Source organism: Thalia democratica, chromosome 1 (assembly GCF_965202585.1).
Source record: "Thalia democratica chromosome 1, ktThaDemo2.hap1.1, whole genome shotgun sequence".
In the NCBI taxonomy this organism is placed as follows: domain Eukaryota; kingdom Metazoa; phylum Chordata; class Thaliacea; order Salpida; family Salpidae; genus Thalia; species Thalia democratica.
Window position 1 is genome coordinate 61,633,223 of NC_139165.1, and position 27,177 is coordinate 61,660,399.

General features: G+C 24.3%; 1 protein-coding gene across 2 annotated transcripts; it reads right to left on the reverse strand.

The window, feature by feature from the left end:
- Positions 1-25,718, reverse strand: LOC145843494 (glutamate receptor-interacting protein 2-like). Of its 2 annotated transcripts, XM_082950945.1 has the most exons (22): positions 25,551-25,718; positions 25,307-25,375; positions 23,457-23,592; positions 21,912-22,057; positions 17,673-17,838; positions 17,347-17,495; positions 16,559-16,706; positions 12,902-13,095; positions 11,436-11,573; positions 11,187-11,249; positions 7,656-7,842; positions 6,857-6,971; positions 6,517-6,628; positions 4,912-5,086; positions 4,240-4,425; positions 3,375-3,603; positions 3,080-3,241; positions 2,751-2,980; positions 2,223-2,388; positions 821-949; positions 575-712; positions 1-459 (listed from the first exon to the last, which is right to left on the reverse strand). In XM_082950945.1, the coding sequence occupies exons 1-22, from the start codon at positions 25,606-25,608 to the stop codon at positions 328-330; spliced, it is 3,228 nt and encodes a 1,075-aa protein (XP_082807071.1). In that variant the 5' UTR covers positions 25,609-25,718; the 3' UTR covers positions 1-327. The 2 variants fall into 2 exon arrangements, with proteins under 2 accessions (XP_082807071.1, XP_082807072.1); XM_082950946.1 differs by lacking the exon at positions 11,187-11,249.
- Positions 25,719-27,177: the final 1,459 nt, after the last annotated feature.

Here is a 27,177-nt window from a genome sequence, read left to right on the forward strand (position 1 = left end):
AATATTGAGCATTACAGTTAATCATAAATTTACTTGTTTTTATAACAACAAAATTTTATCAATTTAGAATAAAAATAATTAAAATTTTACAAAAAAAAAACTTTATATAAAGTTAATTACAACTATTTTTTAAAATTATTAAGACATACTACAGATAAAAAATGATAGAAACATTAAGGTTAAAAATAATCAAAATATCATTAGTGTGTAGCTGAGGTGTTAATAAGAAAAAAACTCTCTGATATGACTGTTTATCTGAACAAACAAACAAAATAATGATAAATTAGTTAATAAAACTTTTTTAGTTTAGATAAAAACTAATAAAATTTAAAGAAACGCTGTCCCATACGGTTGGTTATCTTGTTGATACCTGGAAACGAACAAAGTTAAATTTTGTTTAGTAGAAATCATATAAATAAGAATTTTGCTGTTGGTATCTGCTACTGATTGCCCATTAACCTAAAAAAATAATAACCAAACTTATTTTTAAGAAATTTATATATTTTTTAGTAAAAAAATAACCCTATATCTCAATATGTTATCAAAAATTTTCATACAATAACGCATAACGAACTTGTAATATTCTGTCATTAGGTAATAATCCAGCATTACACGCTGGAGAATCTTGTTTGACAGTGTGAACATAAATTCCTCTATTTCTGTCAGATAAACTAAATCCGAAATCTTTACCAATAGTCCCCTTGATTGTAATCTTTCAAAAAGTGATCTTTTTACTTTGTATACTTGTTTAAATTCAAAAAAAATCGAACAAAAAGCTATAAAATGTATTGTTTTATTTACAAGTTACAATATAACAAACTTTATGAAATTTCAAATAGTTTTTGCTTATTGTTGACTGATCGCTTTTAGATGATGTTGTAACAGGTTTACTTTGTAGGCTGTTGTTCAAGAGTAATCTATTACTTGTTGTAACAGGTCCGAAATCACTCTATTAAAACACAAACTTTATAATTTAAATTAAACTAATTTATATTAGTTTTTATTAAATAAAACTAATGAAAAAAATAACTTAAATATTAAAAAACTCATTGATATACTTGAATTACAAATCCCTTAAAAAATATTAAAAAAAAAAAAGAACAATGATGTCAGTAAGGTCTTAAATACTAGTTTAAATACTTATTATAATTTTAAAGTTACAAATTTTAATAACTAACTTGAATTGGGACTTAGAACTAAATAAAACAGGTTTTATTTAGTTTAAACGATACTAAACTGTTGATTAACTTTAATATATACAAGATTAATTATTCAAGATTTTTATTTGCGAAACTAAGTTTTACCCTTTAAGAGATCTTCAGTTACAATTTAAATCTGAAAAATTTAAGGTAAACAAAACATAGAAGATATTGTAAAGCAAAACAAGTAATTTAGAAATTGTAAATTATGTTTTGCTCATAGGCGTTAACAAAAGTATTAAGAAAATATTTTTAGTTTTTTTTTTCTCATTACACCCTTAAGTATTTTTTAATCAAGTTATTTGGTTTTTCATCATAGTTTTTAATCAAACTATCAAATTTTACTTTACAAGAAAACATAAAGTCTGCAAGTTCTAAATATTCTAGTAATAAAAATTGTAATATTAGGTCGTCGTAGATGACAAACATTCTTTTAAAATACAGATAAATTCGGTAGTTTGTTAAAAAGTATACGAATAGACAGAATCACCCACTTTTTTAGCACAGCTAAAACTAAAAAAACCTAATCATAAAATAATCTTTATTAAAAAAATACATAAGTGAGATTTGAAAACAAAGTTAGTAGTAAATAAAAAAGGAGTGAAGGTAACCTAGAAGAATAAAAAAAAAACAACAGTTGTAGTTATCTTAGTTATACAGAAATAAAGAATTTAAATTTTTATAAAGATATGCAAGGATACAAATCAATGCTTATGAATTTCTTAAACATCAAAGTTTATAATTTTAGCCTAGACAATAAAGTTAAGAAAATAGTATATCGTATTTTATATATCTTACGTCTAAAGTTTTAAAACAATACTTATATTATAATACATTAGTTCACTTTAAACACTTTACTTATTCGAATATTACTTCAAAACTTTAAAAGAAATTATTTGTATAACATTTTATACTAAGCAAGTTTTAATTTGCTTTTAATGCATTACAATTAAGACTGAATATTTTTGAATGACAAAAAGTTGTTTAAATATAAGTTTAATAGAAAAGTAAGTATGCACTAACTTCAAGATCTGTTAGATACTGTGATGATTCACCAACGGATTGTAGATCATCCAATGCTTTTTGCCAGTCTGCAACTGGAAGCTGATTTCTCCTACTTGGTGTTTCTAGGGAACTTTGACGAGTTTTTCGATTGTTTTTGTTTTGAAAACTATGCAACCTTTCTATTCTATGTCACATATAAACGAATCAATATAAAATCCTTAACTTGCAAAATATAATTGTATGCATTTAAACAGTACTTCAAAAGAAATTAATAATTATTAAAGCTTTTTAGTACTTGTTTTTGAATTAGATAAATTCTATTAAATTCTTTCATTAGCTATTTCTAGTAAAATTGTCAAACTTTTACAACATTATTATAATAAGTCTAACTTATGATTATGTTGTTCATAACATTTCGTTTATTTGTTATAAAGTATAAGAATCTTAAAAGTTTTTAGTCTTAAAGTTTGATAGGTATAAAGTAAAATAAAAGTAACCAAAAAAAGTTAGTCATTAAGCCATATTATACTTATCTTAATTTTTAACCTGTTTTCGATAGAACTGCTTCTATTAATAGGACCATTCCACGTGTTCATCGAAGAAGCTGGTGAGTGGTCGAACACTCTATGTGTCGTCACACTTTTCGATGAACTTGTTTTCTTGTTTCGTCTTCGGCTGGTACGGCCAGTAGATCTAGTGCTTTTTTGTGCTAGACTTTTCATTTTTTGATTTTTTATAGAAGAATCAATTCTAAGGTTTTCGAGTAACTTCATTACCTGATGTGATGAATGAAATAAATAAAATTAACATATGTATATATATCAGTTAAAATTTTTTATCTTATACACTTGATGTTTTTGAAAAATTTAGTAAACCTGTTTATTTTCTTCTTCTTTACTTTGTGATCGTGAGTAGTTTTTCTTTTCACTAGCTGGAGGAGTTGGTAGTTCATCTTCCGGATCACTTAATTCAGTATCAATTGTTGTTGTGACATCATTTTTATGCACCGTGAAATTAGTATTTAAAGAGTTGTCTAACTGTAAATTTTTATTGATAACAATAAAAAAAAAAAATACACTTTTAAGACCTCACTGATGTCTATTAAAAAAAACAGAATTTTCGTATTATTATACTATAACGTCTAGTTATAATAGAAGTATTTTAACCAACATTTTCATTATTTTGAGAAAGACTTATGCTCTTCTTTTTTTCGTACTTATCTATTGTTTTTTGTCTATCATTTTCTTTTGCTGTTTCATCTTGACATCTTCGCTTTATTTTAAACGTAATAGAATCATCCTCGGTTTCAAGTAAATTGATCGATTCTGTCAACGTCATCATTTTTAATGATGTCATATTAATACTAAGTATTTGGTCGTTGACGTGAAGTGCGCCAGTCCTGTTAGTAGTTATTTTAAAGCTGAAACAAACATATGCAAACAAATTTTACGATTGTTGTTTAATTTAAACAAAGGCTTAATTTAATTTTAAACAACTGTTTAGAGATACATAAGCTTTGAAATACAAACTTAAATTTTTACCTCGACGATACATTAGTAATTATAAAACTAATTAATAAAAAAAGAAAACATTTAAACACAAATCCTTTAAAATTAAAACAAACAAAAATTTATGTTATTAAAAAATTTATAGTTGCTCCTTGAAAAAAAATTGAGGACATCTTTACTTCCTCTTTCATTACTAGATACCGTAAAACCTAACCTCTTTAGTTTCATACTATGTTTTAATAAATATACTTCAGGAAAAAAATATATTTTTTTATTTTACAAAGATCACTTTAAAAAACATTTTATACTAATTTATCATTCTTCACACTTTCGAATCTTAACAAACTATCTCATAAAAATTTGCTAATTAGTTTGCTTTGAAATAAGGTTTTAACCATGGAACTTAAGTATCATCAACAATAATGAATAAACAGAATTTATTTATCATATATAGATCATAAAGTATACTTTTTTCAGCATAAATTTAACATAAAAACAAAACTTGTTTATAATTATTATAACCAAACCTGGCAGCTAATGAATTTGGTGTTATTTGTGATATTAAAATAGGGTCGCATGGGTCTTCTGTTCCTGATATTGTTATACCAAGTGGTCCACCTTGGCGCTTTAACTCCACTGTGTACGTTACACTTGTCAGGTCATCTTCATTTTCATCATCGTTCTTCTGGACTTTTAATTTTATGACGTCATCACTGTATGTAAAATACTTTTTTACAATTCTAATTTTGTTATGTAGAATGCTTTATATTTTTATGCAAATTATAAATAAAGTTTATTACGTGATTAAAAGTTTATAAGCGTACAAAATATACTTCATAAAGTTTATTTACTTCATTGAATTGTTTTTTTTCACGAACTCATAAGTGTTTTAAATAAAACAATGTATATACTACTAGAATGACTAAACTTCTAAAAAAATTTGCAAATAAATTATTTAACATTTACATATGTGAATATTTTTTAAACAAATTTTTTTTAAAGAGTTACGTATGAATAAACTAAAAAAAAAATGTTTTAAAGTTTAAAAAGTGTCTTACTAGTATTTTGAGTAGGATCAGTAAAAGTATAAATTTACTCTTTATTATTATTAATATTAATTTAAAACAGTTAGTAGTTCCAAAAGCTTCTTTCATACTTTTCTTCTTTAGATTATTTTATCTAAAGCTAAATTAATTAACCTGTTATGAAGCAATGTCTTTGCTGAGTCCACATTCATTCCCATTCCACTAGCCAGCCATCTAAATCCATCTACTGATAGTATTTGATCACCAATGGACAACATACCACATCTATGTGCAGCTGATCCACTTATAATGCGTGATATTACAATTGGTGAGTTACTATTCCCTCCACCTATTTAAAAAACATTAACTAGTTACAAAGGTTTTACCAAACAATCATTTGTCAATATCAGTTACAAAACAGTTCAAATTTCCAAATTCAAATTTCGACAATTTGAGTTAAAACTAATCTAACTCTGAATATTTTAATTTTGTTTTTTCAATTATCTTAAATTTTGCGCTTTAATTTTTAATAACTCACTTTTTACACTTTAATTTGCGATATTTCAGGTGACTATTATTTAAGGTAATAACGTTTTAAATTACAATTTACACTTTCAAATAAATACAATGTTGATAAAATAACTTTAATATTTATGATTGCCGTTGTTGACAACTCTTTATTATTTGTTTTTTTTATGATATTTCTACTTTTATAATAAATGATATAACTCTTTAAAATTTATTATTTCTAACCATGTTAAATTGGTGATATGGCAACTTTGAGTTTGTTTATAAAATATTTGTTTTAAAACATTAACAAAACTTTAAACTTATCCAGAAAACAATTAGCAACTTTTAAAAATAAAAATACCACTATTTTTTTTTTAATTTCACCAACCAAATTTCCGAAATTATTATAATAATATTTGAATTTAACTTAAATGTTTTAAATAGTTAAGTTTTCTATCTTTAATAGGGTCAACACTTTGTGATTAAGTAATAAATAAAAACACACTTTTCAAATTATATTTTACTTATATAACCGATGTATTTTAACATGAAAATTTTTAAAACGAACATTCATAACTTGAAATAACGGAAATTAAATATCGGAATTTATCTATTTTTTAATTTATTTTCGGAATTTGTAGTGTCAAACTTTAAATTGGCGTTGTTTGAATTATCAAAATTTGAACCATCTAGCTTCTAGCACTTATGAATATCAACAAAACATATCAACTTAAATTAAAATTACTTCAATTCTTACTTTGAACAAACCAGTTACATTTCAGAATAGGACTAAGAATTATGCTATATTATTTTAAGTTATAGTTTTTAGAGTGAAATAAAAAAAAAGAGTTTCTAGTACATAAACTAAATTTGCTCGAAATTCTAAAACTTATTTTTAGACTTTTTTATAGTCTCTTTTAAGTTTTTATATTGTATATGTGAAGAGTATTCCTTTAACACAAAAGGTCTCAACAAAAGTTATTTTGGAGACAACATTAATATTAAATTTTATTTACACAAAGGCAACGTCGTTTCACCCAAACAAGATCCTTATGCCTTTACAATATAATTGCGCAATTATATTGTAAAGGAATGAAGATCCCTTTTGGGTGAAACGACGTTGCCTTTGTGTAAATAAAATTAGTTTTAGTTTTTATAATAAATTTATTATTTCAAAATGTCTTACGTTCTAAAATCAATGATTTTGCTTTTAAATAGTTTTTAAATACATTTTAAATATATTGTTATGATTGAAAAAAATGTTTGTACTTTTAAGTTCAATTCCGATGTCTACTCCTTTTTTGGCAGGAAGTTTTACTTGGAAAATCCCTGAATTTGCAACCAAAGAGTCGCTGACATCAAACTCTAGTTCCAATTCAACCTACAAAGTTTTTAGATTATATCTCAATTTTAGTAAAAATGCAACACTTTATAAAATGTATTAAGTTAAATACTTGAGTGTAAATCAAAAACTATCTTTTGCTTAAAATACTAAATTTTTACACTAAAGTTATTTTTACCAGATTGAAATTCTAATTTGTTCTTATTTTATATTTAAACTATTTGTTAGCCCCTAATCAAAAAATTATTTATAACGCTATAATTTTACATGTCCTTGAAGATACGCATCATTTAGTAGTTGCACTACATCATCACATATTAGTTCCTGTGTCACATAGCCATTTACGGACAAAATTCTGTCACCTGACTGGACAACTCCGCAACTGTTAAAATATCAACTGTAAAATATAAAAAGTTAGTATCTTCAGTAAACACTGAATTTTTTTAAACGCAATTTAATAAGACAAACATTTAAGAAAAAATCAACGAGACTTGTAAAGTTGACAAATAAGAACTTTTTTTTTAAGCATAAACTTAAAATATCATAATAAAAAAGACTTTTAGCTTAAAAGTATATTTACAATTTAAAACTTAAAGTTTTCATTTAAATTTGAAGGAAAAACATTGAGTAAATTTGAACTTTGATTGTACTTACAACCCAAGTTTTTGTTTACGTGTCCTAAAATATATAAAATATACATAAAAATTACGAATACTACTAAAAATGACACCAGGGGTTGGAAATAAATTACTTTATGCTTTTTAATTTTGTTTACTTTTTATATTACACAAAGTAACATAATTATATGTTTAAAATCATTAAGACTGTTTTCCAAAGACATAACAACTTGTTTGCTTTGTTTAAATAAAAATTATGATTTCTTATTGTAGGGTTGTTTATATTAATTGTTTTATTGTTTATTTTAGTTTCCAATAATTAAAATTTTTGAAAAAGTAACAAGTTTTACACCCCTAAAATTTATCAGTAAGAGATAAATGCCACAAAATCTTTATTTAGTTGTACTGTTTTTGACGAGGCATTTACTTTTTTATAAAATTAAACTTACTTATCAGCAGGTGAGTTTTCAGCTATGTTTGAAATGATAGGGTAATTTTCTACAACTTGTGTAGTAAAAACAGAATTAAGTATTTCAATTCCAAAATTTTCATCTAGAGGTGTCGTTTGCAAGCATACTGTGTGTGTAATTGAATGTGACGTCATGTTTACTCGCGCATCCGTTAATGCAAGTGACACTGAAACAATTATATTTTACACTTCAGAGTACGTAAAACCTTGTTTCAACTCATTAACAAAATATCTTAAATTTAAAAATCAATAAAAAAGGTTTAATATTAACTTAAAAATATCTAACATATTCTATTTGTACTGCACTGTTTACTGTTATATTTATGACAATTTTATGTACTTACTTAAATTTCCAGTATATGTAATTAAGATCTTCATAGTAAAATTTTAAATGATAACAAAATATCTTGTCAGCTTACTCAAAACCTGTACAACAATAAGAAAAAAAAATTTTACAATAAAAATATACTTCAAAACAGAGTTTTCGTATCTTTACGAATATACTTTCATAACTGATAAAAATAAAGTTCTGCTAAATAAAGTATAAAAGCAGTATAACATTATAAATTTCTTAATTCTTTTCAAAAAGATACTTAATTTAAAGTTTTCTTTTATTCTACTGTTTTGGTCTTATTGATAACACCATTAATATCAAACAATTTATGAAGTACAAATAAGAAACCTTTATATAGTTTCATATAAAAAGAAGTATAAGACCTATAATTTTTTCTAAAGTAGCTTAAACTAACAAATTATGAAGCCTTTAGTTACGTAAGTAATAAAACTTTTTGCTTGTACAAACTTTAAGAAACTGAGTTTGTAAAAGTATGTTTTATTGTCAATCGAATTTATATTGCGCTTTAATTTTTGTTAAAGTAGTAAAATTGCTTGATAAATACAAGTAAAAAAGGAACATTACAAATAACTGATGAAGAGTAAAACAATTATGTAAAAGTATGCATAAGATAGATTTAACATGCACAGAACTTAAAAAAAGAACAATTTAAGTGTAAATAATTCTTAACCAACGACGGTAGACAAAAAGAATTGTAATAGAGTTAACTTTTAATAAAGTTTTAACTTTAGTTAGCTATTTAAATACGGAAAGTATGTACATTATGCATTATTAATTTCCTTTTTTTTTATAACACCAAATAACTCAGGTTGTTATTTTATTACATAAATATTATAAATTATAAACACTTTTCTTGCATACTTGTATTCCAAAGTAGGTTAAATATTTTTAGAGATTCATACAATTGAACACATAATATTTTCAAGTACAATAAATACTTATACTTACAACAGTTACATATAACTTTTAAATTTTAATGTTGTAGTTTTTATCATGAAATAATATAATTCTAATCGTAAATAACTATACAGATAATTTTAAAAAGTCAACTTTATTAAAGGTTTCAAGTTTGGTAGTAATTTGTTACTAAATTATTTCGTAGGTTCAAAACCATTACAGAAAATAGTTCTGATTGGTATTAGCCTGATAAGCGTTTTTTAGATGATCATATATCAAGTTTAATAAACTTAAAAGTTTAATAATAAACAAACACCTTTGATTTTTATGAGCTACATAAACAACTAGACTGAAGCCAGGGGAGGCTCAAGAATGATTTCATATAACCTGCACTACCCTAACAAATGGAACATATATTATGATGATTAATTAAAAAAATCTAGAGTAAAAAACTTTATAAGTGATTAGATTTGCTTACTATTTACTACTAATTTTCTAATGTTGAATATTATGTTATAAAGTTGTTTTTTAATGTTCAATTGTTTGTTAAAAAATATCTAAAATTCTTATTTTACTTAAAAATAGCTGAAACTAGTTCTAAATTATAAACTTTTTGTATGTCATAACGTTATAATTATATTATAAACCTATCAAAAAGTAATTATAAAGAAATAAACTTTGGACATGTCAATAACAACGATGCTAAATGCTTTTCCCAAAAAACCAAGTAGAAAAATAAATTTAGACTAAACGGTATATTTTGACACATGACCTTTTTATGCTATTTATCTTTATAATGCAGTATAAAAAATAAAAATAATAAAATGAAACTTAAAATAGGAAAAATATATATCTTAAAATCCTTGAAAAATGTATTTGAACAGCTTATAGTTAATATACATATGATTAAAATTTCTTTAAAAGACTAATTTATTATTTTTGAAACAAACTGCCTAAATAAATTTTCAGTATTACTGGCTATAAATTTTTCAGGATTTTAGAGCTAACGCACAGTTGACCTGTGAGTAGAAACAGGAAAAATAATAACTTTCAAATATTCATTAAACTTGTAGCCAGAAAATTAAGATTGTAGCGCATTTACAGCTTAAAAAAAAATAACTTGAAAAAGCTTGAAAAATTAAAAAAGTTCTGTCTACAACGAAAGCTAGACCAGTTAGCGCAAAGCGATTTGAAGACTTTTTGCATAAAATAAGTTTGGATGTCTTAAAAAATAAAAAGTCAACCTTAAAAAAATAAACCCATTAAAAGCTGCCTCAAAATACTTGTTTTCTTTTTCTTATAGTATCATAATTATACTTCAAAACTTTGTTTTGTTTGATAAAAATTTTTATTAAAAAAATTGTATCTTTAAAAAAAAAATTAAAACTTTTTTTTTCTGAACCTTGTGAACATTTGAAGAGTGTAAAAATTTGTTAACTAAGATCATATCAATGTAAATATCATAACCGTTCTCTGATTTTATAAACTGTTATAAAATTAACAGAAAATAATATATGTATACGTTTTTTTCTATTTTAAAATACTTATTATTTTCCATGTAACGTTATTGCCGATGTTACAACATATACACCTTTTGCTAATTTTTTAGAATATGTTTTTTTAATCATAAAAACTTAAAATTTTACATCTACTAAACATCTACAAGATTTTAGAATGAAAATATTTAACATATAAGTTTAATTTGCTTCTTTTTTGTTTTCAAATAAACGTATTTTTATAAAAATTATCAAGCTAAATAGAGCATAAATAATTTAGATGGTTATTATAAAAAGTCTGATAATTTCTGTGTTAATAAGATTTTTTCATTTAGTTCGGCAAGTTTAATAAACATAGTCTTGTTTCAATATTTTGAAAGAATTACAAATGTAGATTTTATATAAAATATAATTCCATATTTTGAGATAACGCGATTCCGGTCCATTTTGTAAAGTGTTACTTAATACTTTTTACATTAAAATTACTCTGTTAATTGAAAAGTCTTACTAGAAGTATCGGATAAGTGATTAAAACTATAAAAATCTATGAAGTAAAAACAGTTTGCACAGTAAATCAAAAAGTGTTTAAACGTTTGCAAATAACCGTACAAAATTAAGTACATGCAATAAAAAGCTTAAATACATTTTCAGTTTTTTTCAGCATAGCTTAACCACCTTAAATTTAAAATTTTGTTTTTAAGCATTTTTTTCAATGCTCTCGCATAACCTTAAGCAGTTTAGTTGTAAATTAAAAATTTCTCACTGCGTTTCCAGGGATCCCTATTAAAATTTCGGATTCCGTCATCAGAAAGAATACTTTGACGATCTAAGGTGACATAGTATCAGTAGTTTTCCACTTTAACTTTACGTCATACGATTACTTAGTACAGGATAAATTTAGATTAATACTTACCTGGTCTACATATATTTAAAATACATAAATACTGATAATATATTGAATAGCAGATCAAACTGTATTTGCTAAAATATATATTTTGTTTGAACAACCAACTTGCGCTTTTATAGTGGTTCTTGCGTTTTTGGTTTGTTCTCATATATCTTGCTTTGTCGATAGTTCCTGTTGCACCTTTAGATCGAACGAGAGGCATGGTCATTCGAGATGATGTTATCGAAGGAGTGTATCTATCAACTTAAAAAAAAGTAATTTAGAATAACATTTTTATAAAGTAGTCGATTTCTAATTGAAGATTTCAAAAAAAACTAAGTGTTATAAGCGAAAAATTGTGAGTAAAAATATTTATATAAACACATGCTTTTTTAAACATTTTATAGTTATAGTCTATTGAACGATAAAAAAGACGCTCAAAATATTTGGTCATAGGATCTGAAGCACAAAGAAATTTTCGTTATCGAGTCGAACACAACGGATACCTTTTACATCTTGTCCAGGGCACTATTAAGCAACCTTAATTACATAAAAATGTGCTTTATTAACATAAAAAAAATTAAGTTAATTTAATTTGCAAGCAAACTCTTGATAAAAATTTATAACAAAAGATTAGCTATTAGTTAACTATAATATTTAATGAAATTTACCGCAAGGTCAACAACAACAGCATCCGAGACAACCTACGACCGGTTTAGTCCTAATTAGGACTCATCAGGCAGGCATAGTCGCGAGAAACCGCTGTTGAGATCAAACTAAGTGGGCTTAAGTACGAAGCATTGAAGAGACTGTTTGTGGGTAAAGTTGAAAAAATTGACACATGCCTGTCGAGTCCTAATTAGGACGAAACCGGTCGTAGGTAATCTCGGATGCTGTTGTTGTTGATCTTGCGGCAGAGTTCATTAATTATCATTGATGGAGCGAAATATCTCAACTGTGTTGATGATGGCCGTAATATCTACTATTAAATAACTATAATATACAGTAAAAAATTAAACTATCGTTATCTTATCTTAACAATATCCTATAGTTTAAAATGTTTGTAGCTAATTATTTAATTAATTGTAGTATGTAGTAATTTTTTTTAAATATACCGTTTTTATAACTTCCTTAACTTTCTTGAATTTTAAATTTCCTTTCAATTTAAAATCATCTACATCAAATAAACATTAAACACTTTATAGCTGTATACTTCAAAAAAATCAAACTCATACAGGTGTTTTGAAATAAGATATTTGAACAAACTATTTTTTTAAGACTCTTATAAAAACCGATACTAGCTAATAACTGAAGCCTTTAGCTGTAATAAAAAAAAATCTTTTAGTGATTGTATTTTCATAATTCAACTAACTTTAAACTTTTGATAAGTTATGTGAACATAAAACCTTGATATGTTTCTTTTAGAGCTCATATATACCTTATTATTGATAATTTGTTGTTTTAATTAAAACCAAACCTATAGTACGTTCTTGGTTTTAAAAACAAAAGTTAATCGAACTACTAATGATCAATTTAAATGGTCATTTAAATATTATCAGGATAAAAAATGTTTTATCTTCTTAAAATCTTACCAGAGTTTAGTATCGCAAGTTGATTTCTTCTTTTAGCTGGTACAATCTCAATTTTTATCTGATCTTTGTTTGTTTCGGACAGTAAACCATTTGCATCATTCAAGCTTGGAGCCTCATTAGTATTGCTTCTTGGGGACATCAGCGATACATCATTAATTGAAAGAACCTGATCTCCAACATGTAATGCACCACACCTTCGTTTTTATTGTCAAGCTTACTAATTTTTTGATAATATTCAAAATAATGTCAAGGTAAACATAAAAATTAAAACATTAGCTTTACAACTTCTTTAATTTTTGTATAATCTATATACATTGTAAAACATTTACACATTAACAGAAATTATCTTTGTACTATTGTCTGCTTAGTACAAAGTTTACTCTTAACTCGCCAATAATGTGTAAGTTTAAAAGAAATGTTTCAAATGTTTTCTTTATTTAATTATGTTGTTTTTCTTTCTATATTTGGACTTTTAACAGATCGTTTTATTTTGTTGCCTGTTAAGAGAAAGTTTACTTTTACTTTAAATAAATAGACCTTACTGATAGAATAAGAAGGCTACAAGTAATGACGTAGCTTTTTAATGTTGTTCAATTAAATGCAAAACTTTAGTTGAACTTCGGACGAAAAAATCCTTAGATTGAGTAGTTAATTAATATAAAACTAACAATATTTAATTATAGAAATAAAGTTTAGATAAAAACATAATTAACTATCTCTAGTAAACATCCCTTAAAAAAATTCGTTAAATTGAGTAGAAAAACTAATATAAAACTAACAGTATTAAATTATAGAAACAAAGTTTAGATAAAAACATTAAATATACAATAAGATAAACAAGACACACAATTTCAAAAACACTAAATATATTTCGAGCAACTCTCATCAGCAGAGTACAAAGCTAACAAGTAATAAGATTTTGCACACTTATATAGTAAGCAAGTAATCGAGTAATCATAAAGTAATTAAGAGATTAATAAAAGACAAAAGCAATTACTAACAGTTAAAATTAAATAAGTCCATTTCCGTTATAACTGATTTATAGTAAAACTAAAAATAAATAAAATAAAAAGAATTCTTATAAAATATTACGAAAATAAAGAAACAGTATAGTCATAATCGTTTTGATTACATAAAACAGGTTTTCTTAACAAAATACAAATGGCTTCTAATTTAATCAAATCAAAAACATTACTACAAGTTTTAATAATTTTAAATCTATTTATATTATAACTGTTTGCACAAGTTGGATTCTTGTTTACACAAGTTTAAATCTAATAAGAACTTTGTGTCATCTTGCACACAAAATTTGTTCCCCAAAATTGCCACTAATTGAAATCAAACAGATCAAGTTACTATTAAATAAAAACGGTTACCTACAAAAGCTAGTTAACAAAAGATTCATCTACATTTGAAAAATTTGGATAGAATAAAGACAATAGGACCGAAAAAATGTGTAGTTACTTTAAAAGTTCCATTTATTAATAAAAGCTCAGAGATGTTAGAAAAGAAAATTAGACAATTAATAAGAAATACTTATTATACAGCAAACCCTAAAATCGTTTTCACTTCGAAGCCACTATTAAAACCAGGTGGTAAAGATCCAGTATCAAGCTTAAATAAAAGTATGGCAATCTACCAATACGGCTGCTGTTGTACAGCTAGTTATATTGAATTAACGACTGGGTATCTGAGGAAAAGGATTAAAGAGCATGTACCAAAAAGTGTTGAGAATTTTTGCCGTGCAGAAAAAAAAAGATGATATACCGGTCAAGGTTTAAAACGCATCTAAACGTTCATATATTGCAGAAAATTTAGTTAATAATCCAACTTGTGCAAACAGTTAAAATATAAATAGATTTAAAATTATTAAAACTTGTAGTAATGTTTTCAATTTGATTAAATTAGAAACCATTTGTATTTTGTTAAGGAAACCTGTTTTATGTAAGCAAAATATTTTGACTATACTGTTTCATTTTTTGGAAATATTTTATAAGGATTGTTTTCATTTTTTTTATGTTTAGTTTTGCTATAGACCAATTATAACGTAAATGGACTTATTTAATTTTAACTGTTACTAATTGCTTTTGTCTTTTTCTAATCTATTGATTACTTTATGATAACTTGATTACTTGGTTACTATATAAGTTTGTAAAATCTTATTACTTGTAAGCTTTGTACTCTGCTGATGAGAATTGCTCGAAATATATTTAGTGTTTTTGAAGTTGTGTGTCTTGTATATCTTACTGTATAATTACTGGTCGCTTATCTTCCAATAAATGAAAAACATTAAATGTCTAATTCTAGTAAATAAATGCCTAATTTTAAGTTTACAGCTTTGTTTACTTTTTTGTTTGTTTAAGTAACAGACGGTTTCAGTTTTTTTTATTATATGAGCATTTTTTTAGTTTTTTTTTAAACAATTAAATGTTGTACATAGAAATTTAACTGTTCGTGTAACTATTTTACATAAAGCAAAAGCAGAAATATACAAAAAAAAAAGGTTTTTAGATAAGTCAATAATGTATTTTTTTTTTTTTTTTGAAATTTTAAAATAGTTATTACGTAAAGAAGCTTTAAAAATTTTTTGGTCATAGTAATGAACTATCTTAATTATCTAATTTTTTTTAAATCATTATTTAATGATAAACGTTGAGTTTTATAAAAATATCTATTTTTAAAACAATGCTTATTATAATTCTACTTTAACCATTTCGTTATTTTATCTAAAATGAAAAACTTCAATTTTTTAAGTAGCTTCATAAGTCTTTGAAAAATGAACATAACTATTTTCGACAAACCTTTTTTTTTTCAGACTAAACTTTAACCTATATTCATGGTTTTATGATAAATTGCGCTGTTATAATTTTAATAAACGGCTAAAGATTAAAAATAAAAGTCTTTTTTACATAATCAACCATGGTGTTGAATTATTTTTTTACATTCTGCATAGAAAAGTATAACCTTTTTTTTGGCAAGAAACGATCTACAATTTTCTATAACTTTTCTTAGATAGTTAATTTTATATAAATCTTTGTTTAAATAGTAAATAATAACAAAAAATACTTAACACTTTTTGAAGTTAAACTAATGTTTTTGTTTAAGATTGTCTACTTATACTTGGAATTGACTTTGTGAAGTATGACTTTTCTATTACATTACAAAGTTTTAAAATCAAGAGACCAGTTACTTTGTTTTTAGATAATTCTAAGACTAGACTGAAACGTCACAAGTTATATGTTAATATATTACAACTTTTCACATGTCTTATACAAGACAGTTGAATCAAACAACTAATAGTAACTAACTAATATACTTTGTAAAACTAAGAAACTCTGAATAAAAATACATAAATGGAATATCCTGGCTTGTTTAAATTTAAAAAAAGAAAGAACCCAAATTACTTAGTAACTTTATTTTAAAGTTTTAAGTTTTAATTTTTATACAAAACCTTAGTTGCTTTTAGTTTACAATAAAATAAAAATTGTATATTTTATGTTTTTTTATGCGTTTAGGCGGACTTCCTTTTAGAAACAAGTTTGAAGTTTTTTGCAGGATTGAATGTAAAACTTTTGATTGTTTATGATAAAATGTTGAGACAACTTATATCCACTTACTTTGTAAAATAAACTTTTTTAACAAAAAATAATAACTTACCTGTCTGCAATACTTGCAGGTTTTATACTCTCGATACAGACCACTACTTTTCCTGCTCGTACAGATTTAGTTAAGACAACACCTAAGTTTTCATTTGGAAGTTTGTAAATTTCAACCATAAGAGCAGTTGTACCATTCGATACTGAATCTAAAGTTAGACAACTTTTATTATTAAATATATCTACTTTAGTTTAAATAATATGTTCTACTGTCCAGTATAATTAAATAATGCATGAAAAAAAATCTTACCATTTTATAAATTTAATCTTCATTTATTATGTTATACTTTTTTTTTTCTTTTTTAACAAACTAGTAATTTTTTAAATATTTATCATTTTGTGATTTAGTTCTTAAAGATGAAGTGGTAATAAAACAAAATTTTTGGAAAATTTGACAAAATTTTAAACAATCTTCAAAACGTAAATTTTATAAAAAAGACACTATGCACTACACTGCAACGCACTACCTTAAAGAAAAGTCATAGTTGTAAGAAACCGCTTTTTTTTATATAAACAAACGGGCTTAAGTAAATTAGTACTGAAGCATCTGTACCGTAAGTGCTGTCTAGTGCTTCCTGTATGATGGCAAAATCATTGCAGCTTAGTTGGTTTAGCCGAAATTTTAATATTATTTTAATTTAAACAAAATAACATTATAAGTTATCTGGAAATAAATGAAATTTAATTAAAGCTTAAAATTTTTACAAAAAAATTAAAAGTTTAATAAATTTCAATTTTTGTATCGTGTACTTGATGCAAAAATAACTTAAATAGTTGACTTTAACAAACCCATAACAGATACATCATATTCAGTAGTTAAAGTAATTTCTTTAAAAGATGAAGATTTTAGCTTATTATTGAAGTCATCAAGTGTAAAGTTAGTTAGAGGAAGTTGGTTAATAGCAAGAACTCTGTCGCCAGGTTTTAAACTTCCTTCTCTAAAATGTACAAATGTTTAGCAACAAATAAAATGTACAAAACAATTATACAAAAATTTCTAAACTTTAATCATATTTTCAGGATATAAGTAAGTTTCTAGTTTTACATTGTTCATCAAAAAAGTAGTCGACTGAATTATATGTATATTTTATTTTAAAATGTATTATTTTACTAGCTTGTCTGCAGGCGAGTTATTTCTGACATGCGTGACAACTAGAGGACGTTGTTTAATGTGTTGCTCGTGATAACCACCCCTTATTACGAATCCAAATCCTTCGGTAGTATTATCACGTTGTATTGTTGCATCACAGTTTTTCTGCTGGATCTTTGGTGAGGATATAGCTAAAGGAAAAGTTCTAAAATTAGTACTAAAATAAAGTATAGAATGAAAATTTATATATGCAATTCAAACTCTACTTAAGAATAAGTTAGTTTTGAAAGTACACTTGAATATTTAAGACACATTTGTGAAATAAAACTAGTTTTCTCACTTATTTAATCTTATAAAGTTACTTAGTTCTACAATCCAGCTATACAGTGCACACTTAACTAGGATAAAAACATTTTGTGCACCCTAAGTTGTATTCTAGTGTGCCGCCAAAGGGGGAAACATTTTTTTTTTGTCTTCATTACAAACCAACGAATATCTAATGTATGTTTCAAAAGTTTTAGGCCCAGAGTATCTAGTGTGAGTTTCATATAGTTGGTCAATTATACCCGAGAACTTTATATTACTGTTAATTATTAACCCCAGAATACCTAGTCTAAGTTTCTCATCTCCAGCCAATTATTCCTATGTTTTTCACTCTTGATTACAAGGCCTAGTTTATCTATTGTAAGTATTTTTATCTTCTGTCAACGTGAAAAATAAGCTTAACTACCAGGGTTAAATTTAAGGCTAGAATATATCACCTGAAAAACTATATAACTTAACAATTTTTTTTTCTGTGCACCCTTATTTAAGTTTTGTGCTTAAGTCCTAAAGTCTCGTACGTCCCAAAACAAATGATGTACACTGTGAAGACCACTAATCTATTTTTATGAATCTTTTTTTTTCTGAATGGCAATTTATATTGTACTTTAAAGTTACATTACAAAAGCACAAATTATTTTCAACAAAAATTTATTTTGTTGAAAATGTACTGAAAACTATACAAAATAAATAAACAAAAAATAACTGAAAACATTAATTATTATATAAAGAAAAAGTACAGCTGTCTTTTTCATAATAACTAGTTTTACTCTAAGTATTTTTCTCTTACAACAAATTTTAACTAATAATTTAAGAATAGACGCCCTTTTAAAACAATAAAAGTAAAAACTTGTGGTTAATTAAAAATATTTATACGCATATAGCTTTTCTTAAGAATAAATAAATGTATTTGAGTTGCCTTAAAAACCCTTTACTTTCTTAATGTGATACAGTTTGGGTTTTTGTTTGACATGGGTCTTAATAAAAGTGTGAAAAAAGTTTTATAGAAACTGGTTTTATAGTTTGTTTTTTTAATATAAGTTACGGTCTTACATTTTTTAATTGCAACTTAGTACATCAATTGCAGTTGAAAGTATGCTATTTATTTTACTTCTTAATTAAAAATTGAAATACACAAATTTTTAAAAGAAAATTATGTTTAGAAAATAAAAACAAATGCAGAAATCGTTGTTCTAATTAGATCAACTTCATTTTATTATCTAACTATAAGTTTAACAAAATTGGTTTGAAACTATTTACAATTTCAATGAGCTTTTTGTCATTATACTCCTAATTAACTTTATCTAACTTAGAAAGTGAGGTTTTTTTGAAACATCATGCTCGAGTGAAAACCGTTTTTTGTTTGGTTTTAATTTCTGACGTCTTAAAAGTATATTTCTTGTGAAAAATAAATATGTTCGAAACATAGCCAGACATCTAAAGGCAATCAATTTGTCTAGTATTTTTACGCCACATTTCTTAAATAGCTTTTTGAGTTGATTTTAAGTTACAAAAACGCTTTGCTTAGAAAACATTGTCTATTAGTTAAAATATTACTTTTTTAACTATAAACACTTTTACAGCTGTTCAAAATTTTTAAATCTCTTATTCAAACGCAAGAAAAAACTATACTTACTAGAATTGTAATTTCTAGCACACCAAATGGCTGTCATGTCTGAAATTGCTCAAAAAAGAGCAAACAATTCTGTCTTTACATTTTTAAAAAATAAAAAAGTTTTTAGAATTAAAGCAATGTTTTTTGAAAACAAAAATATTAAATTTAACAGTATGTGATTTTCTATCGCAGCTTACAAAGCTTTATACTTTAAAAATGTATACTGATATGTAGTATACATAAACTATAACTTCTATAACTTATCTAAATTATCTTTTAACAAAGTTTACATGACAATAAAAAATAAACAGTTTTGTAACGACATGTGGGTACCTACATAAAGCACTACCTCAGGTCGTGAAAACTCCTCAAGTAAACTCTAGAAGCATTAAAATTAAACCTTATAGGACTTCACTTAAAGTAAAGTCCTAATTTTTTATTGTATTGCTTAGTTAAAAAAAATTTTGTAACAATGATGAGAAGTTTATTATAAGAGTAAATTTTTATCATGTAGTTATTAACTAAGTAAACTTACTTCTTAGTGCCTTGATATAAAAAAGAATCTTAAAGTAACTTAAGCTTGTATAAATGACAAGCATTCGTAGATAAAATACTTAACACTTTATTTTCGTTATTGTTTCTGTTGATTTATTTATTGTACAATTTTAAACGGAATACATTGTAAACTGGCTATTGTACTGTTAAATACCTAAAAATCAAAATCAGGAAATCAAAGTTAAGTATAATAGCAACAGTAACTAAGACCATAAACAGGGTCTGGTGAAAAATATGAATCTTAAATAAAATGTTTAATCAAACAATTAATTTCGTCAAGTCTGTAAAAGATAGTTAAGTAAAACAAATTTGGAGTTGATGAAGAAGATTGTAAAATTGCATTAGATTTAAGACAGGTTACCTCGAGATTAATAAATTTAAAAACGACATGATAAATAATACATTAGAAGTCTAAAGAAAATTAGAAAAAAAAAGTTTATATTTTTATATAAGATGTAACACTAAAAGGATTTAAATCCTAGAGATCCTGATAAGCTGAGCTTATCGGAATATATACCACAGATGTTTTTGTGTTAAAACTTTATTCCGACCAACGGCGTTTCACTGCTCTCAAAAAAATTTAAGAACAGATCTACGGAGTCTCTTTTATTAGAATTTAATTTAAGTTTTAAATAGTTTTAGTATTTGTTCGTTACCTTTTTTGACTAAACATCATTTTTCAAACTATCTTTTATAATATTGTAACCTTATTAACTTTTTACGAGAGCATTTTTCATATTTTATAAATTTAAAATACTTTTTGATATATTGATAAGATATGTTTTAAAATATAGTATATTTTATTAACTTTAAAAATTATTTTCAAGTTTTTTTAAATTTTTTCTTACTATCACAGTCTTATTAGTTAGACTTCCTCAAGACATGTTTATTTTTTCAAGTATGTATTACTTCTTGAGATCTGGCCTTTAAACATTTTTTAAGAACTTAAATTGTCGGAATTTTGATTGTCATTTAACCCTATATTTTCTTAACCTAGACTTGAATACAATTAAAAATCAAATTACTTTAAACTAAATAGTATAACTTATTGATAAAAGTCAGATTTAACAATTTCTATACATTTTTTTTTACTTTATTTGTTTGTAAAAAGTCGCTACTTCAGTACTATCATTTTTTGCTAAAAATACATAAATTAGACTAAAAAATAATATTTTTTATTGAAGTTGCGATAATTCAGAGTTTTAATGAAATGTTCAATCTTTAAATATATATTTAAAACATTTTTAATCATAAACGATATTGTAAATGTTTTGTGTTAGTTTTACCATTATTGCTTAATAGAAAAATTGTTTTTATTAATTTGATATGTTTTATAGTGTGAAAAGTTGTACTTCTTTTTTTGTATAAGTTTAATACAGCTAAATGAATATTTAAAAATTTAGGGAAAATATACTTAAAGGTCAGTCTGATTTACATATTTGCTAAGTCAGCACATTTTTTTAAAGCCTTTTTTTTATTTTTTATACCCTTATCCCTAACCCACTTTACTCCAACATATTAAATGTTAATATAAAAAAAGTTTCAATAATTTAAACTGAAAACAGCATAAAAACAAGATTTTTTGCTGACTCAGCAAGTGCTAGCCACAATTTAGTATTTTTTAATAAATATAGTTATACTTAATTGATTGAAATTTACTAATGCATGTAGCACTAATCACTTATGCAAAACTTTGAAAGCGCTTTTTTTAAACAATAAATATACTCATTACATTAGTTTGAAAATTAAAAAATACTAGAGTTAAAAACTAACTAGTTGGTGGAAGTCGATATTTTATTTGTAAGTTTACATTTTCACCAATATTTTTAAGCAAACTTATGATTTCACCATGCTTTAATTTGTCAACTTTTATTCCGTTCACAGATGTGATGTAGTCCCCTATTTGAAGTAAGTCACTCCTGTGACAAGTGTAATAAAAATAAACATGTATTAAAGCAACAGTTAAAGTTTTATACACGGTCACACGACTATTCAAGTTCAGAAAGTTCAAATTCCGACTACTCAAATTCTTAAACTTTTTTAAAGGGTCAAAAGTTATTAAATATTTAGAGAAAAAAAAATGCGTTTACGTGTCTAATTAATACCTATATGCAATTTTTTCGTTAAAAAATTTTAAGCATTTTTGGAGATATGGCTAAAATAAATCTCAAAACAAAGTTTTTTTATTAATTTAAAAAAAATTATTTTAATAAAAAATTTTTTAGAAAAAAAACGATTTTACCTACGTTTTTAGGTCTTAGTTAGTGTTAGACCTACATACGGTTTTTTTTTTTTAATATATAATACTTTTAAAGTTGTGGTCCTTTAAACATTGTTTTAAGAATTTGAACTTTCGGAATTTGAATTGTCATGTTACCTCATACACAAAACATTCCAATAGTTTAAGAAAAATACAAATATATTTTAAATAGTTATAAAAATACAATAGAAACATTTACTTAAAGCTAATAGTTTATGTCAACTAAGTTTTATACAACAGTTTAAAAGCTTTACTTATACTACTTCAGTAAAAAAACTCAGTTTTTTTACATGTTGACTTTAAATTTTTTTTTTGTGCAAAAAACGTTTTTTTTTTTCTTCACAAACAAGCTAAATGACTCGTAGTGCTTTTATTGTACATTTAAGTTCGCTTTTTAATAACATTAAAACACGATATAAAAGTTTTATATTATGCAAAATAACAAAGCGACAAAAATAATGAGCAAGTGACGTAACGTTCAAAAGTATGCGCGAAATTCGGAAACCTAGTTCGTACTCAGTGGCGCTACTTTGTTAAAGTGGCTTAGTTTTAAATAAAAGTATAAACAAGTAAATAAAAAGCCGTTTATTTAATAATGAATTTATTTAGTATAAATTTTTACATGATCTAGTGTTTTCAAAATTATTTAAAAATAGGTATTTGTACAGTAAAACATAAATTAAGTTGTTTATTTGAGGTTAGTGTGTAAAGGTTACACTTGCATGTTAAAACTTAAAGCTGTATTTATAAGAATTTTCTAAAAGTATGATAATCTTGTAAAATATAATTTATAATCATTCTAATTATTAAACACAAAATAAAAAGAAAGTTTGTTCAAGTGTTGTAAGATAAACTTTATCTAAAATTTTAATTTTGTTCGAACTTAAGTTATTTTTATTCACTTAAAAGTAAATTTTAACTTTTCTGAATAATTTTTAAACTAATTAGAATACTTAAATTTGACATTTTGAGAATTATTAAATGAATTAATTGTTGTATATTTTTCTTTAAAATTTCGTTTTAAACTTTTATTTTATACTCTACCAACTTTTTCTTACTTAGAAGCAATGCCGTTATCTCTTAGATTAGAAATCTTAGGCCTTATTTCTCTGTCGATTCCACCTGAAATGGTTAGTCCTAGATTCATCCCTTCGTGTTTGGTTAGATTAACATTTACGAATCCTTGTTCGTTTTCTGTATAATTACACATTAGAAGTGCCTTTTATTTTTGTCTTTTGAAGTTTCACTTACAATAACTTCAAGATATATTCATTTTTAAAGTTCTTATTATTTTTTAGAGTATTGTTTTTTAGAGTTTTAGAGTATTAGAGTAGAGTATTTTATATGCTTATTTTTAAATTTGAATTAAACATCACAGTGAATTAAAAAAAATAGTTTTTAAAGCTTTCTAATCTTTTAATAAGTTAAATATTCAAATTACAAAACATTTAAATAAAAACTACACTCTTAATGTATTTTAATATATGATTTAGTTTTTGGAATCTTATTTGATAAAACAGTAAGATTAGCTCTTGTGTTGTAAAAAGCTTTATGTATTATTTAAATTTTACTATAATATTTTAAACAATAACTCATTTTTTAGTTAGCTGAAAAACTTTAAATTTATTTCTTAAATATTTATGTAATTTGTTTGAATTTTAGTTCGATTAGCATTCTACCTACAAAATTAAATTTTAAGATTATATTTTTTCCATTCTGTTTTCTAAAAGTTAATACTCTTGACAAAAGTTATTGTTAGTGTTTTTACATCACACTAATTATAGTTTTAAATAATTATTTTATTAAAATCTATACTTTTACTTTAAAACAATGCATTAAACATAAGTAAATCAAAAATCGTAAAAAAGAAAGGGTGTGTTGTGTTGAGATCATACATCTTTGTCATCTATGAAGTTTAAAATTTTACATTACTTGTTTTTATCTTAAAAAATAAGAATACTGATCAATGTTTAGTTTGTTTTAATTTACATAAATTAATTTGTAAAAACGTGAAGATTATTTTTATGATTATCATGAAAAAGGTAATAAAAGATAACAAATGAAATAATAATCTGGGCTATTAGACGTAAGGTGATCATAATTTTGGCTTCAGTGATTTCAGTTATTACTTTTTTAAATTTTTCACAATTATAGATGAGAAAACAAATTATACAGTAATCTTCCTTTATTCTACGAAAAAATATTTTTGTACGGTTTTCAAAAGTACTAAAATCTAATTTGATACTTAAAATTACTCTATGCATAATTTAAAATGATAAACTGATAAGTTACTGTTAAGGAAAAGTTTTAGTTATCACTATTTAACTCCCTACAACTTAAGCAATCTAAAAACTTTTTTCTAACTATTTTAGCCTAGCAATTATTGTATTTATTAAAAAAGCCAAACTGCGTTGTTATTACATTATGATATTTAGAACACTGTATTTTTTCCTGAATTCTCTGCAAATTGTTTTCTTTTTACTGTAAAACAATAGATATTTATCAAGAAGGAAACAAATCCTACGTATTACTTATTGTTACTAAACATTAATTTTTTTTTTGTTTAAATTTTTTTATAATTTTAAAATTTTTAGTATGTAGTTTACTAGTTGAGTAAAGAAGTATACTTAATAAGTACTAATAAGTTTGAAGTAACAAAAACAATACTACCGATGCTTTAAAACTTTTAAAGAAATGCTTAACTATTTAATTACATTGTGTTGAACTCGAATGTAGTACTCATTATTAACAATAAAATACCGAGTCTTATTACATACAGGTAAAAAATGTAAGTGTTTTTAGAAAATTTAATCAACTTTTGAACACAATTACAGGACCTGTAATGAAAGGAATCTCAATTTTTATAATTTAAGTTTATTTAGTATTAACTGTTTCAAACACAATCAACCATTTATATCTTCTTCAACTTTAACTAATTGCATCTGTTCTTTAACTCCACCTCTAGTAGCCCTTTCATCTGTAATAAAAAGTTTAGTAACTTGTTTTTTAAATTTACATAACTAGTTTTAAGCTTTTTACAGACTAGTACTTTGAAAGTTATTTAGAGCTCTACTTTAATAATTAAGAAATTTCATATGTATATATCATAAAGATTGTTCGGGTAAAACAACAAACTAGCAACTATTACTTACCTCTTTCATAATTGTCTGGAGAACCACTTAAACATGCAGGTCTTCTAATTTTTGGCATCTTACTGATTGCTTAACTTGTTTCAATAATAAAAATGTAAAGCATATACAATATTAACTAGCTTTCGATCACTTTTAATGTACAAATATTTTTTTAATTGCTTTTGTAAATACTTACTGCAAGAATTTCTTTACATGAATGTTAAAATAAAATAATTTTTTATCAAAAACAATACTTTTTAAGTTTTATTTTTAGTTTGACTGAGGTTTTTAAATTTTTAAATTTTATATTTTTAATAATATATTAATTCTTTTACAGTTATTAAAATATAAAGCATACAGTTATTTAAGCTTTTCTCCACTTACATGTTTATTGCTTTATATGTACATCAAATATAAAAGTTTTCTAGAGTACAAAAAAAATTGTTTAAACAAATTTTGAGTAGAATATATGCATTGTAAAAAATATAATGTAAATATCTTAGATTTTTAAGCACAGTAAAACTGTCTATACACAATTATGCGAACAAATTTGAAACCACTGATAAAAAATAAAAAATGTATATACTTTAATGCTTTTTACATATATAATAACATCAAAGTAAGTGGACTATAAGTAACAAAAAGCCCTGGAAAAACATAACATTAAAATATTCAATGCATCATACAGTTCTTAGTGACCATTCATCCATAAAGATAAATTATCTAGCTTTTTTTCTTTCTCGTTTTTTATCTTTCAAGCTATCTTTTAATTTCAACTATGTAATATAAAAATAAAACACAGTTACGATTGTTAACGTAATTAAACTTTGTTTTCTTTATATATAAAGTTTTGAAATCTTGAAAATAGTATTATAAAATATTAAACTCTTTATTGTCTTCAAGCACCAATTGTTGTTAATATCAACAAAAGAATAAGTATTTTATATTGTTTGTTTTGTAAATTTTTAAAAAAATATCAAAGCTTTTAGTTATTATAAACTTTTTACTTATACTTATAAAAACAATTAAACAAAATTATAACGTTAGTTGTCTCATTACAAAATAATCTAGCTATAGCTTGTCATAAAAAACATGTTTTTTTAAACTTTATTTTAGCGTTTGTCAAGTATTTATTTTATGATTAGCATCAGAATAAGCTTAAATTTTAAATTGTGGTTTAATACAATCAAACTAAGTTATCTTTAAGTAAATTATTTTACTTAATAGATTTTTAACTATCTTTTTCATACAAATCAAAAATGTTTTACTTTTTTTTAATACTTTTTACTACGTTTTTAAATTAAGCTATAACATCCTACTATAAAGGTTGCATGACAATTCAAATTCGGACAACTCAAATTCCGACAATTCAAATTCTTAAAAAATATTTAAAAGACTTTATCTCAATAAGTAATATAAATTTAAAAAAGATAAAAAATGCATATGTAGATCTTATTAATATCTACAAGCCATTTTTTTTCTCTTTTTCTAATCTAAAATACTTTTCAAGATATTTCAAAATTACTGAAAATAACTACATTTTTTACTTTGTTTAAACCATATCTCAAAAAACATTTAGTGTCTTGCAAAAAGAAAAAAAATAACTTGTAGATATTATAATAACCTACATATGTATTGTTTATATTTG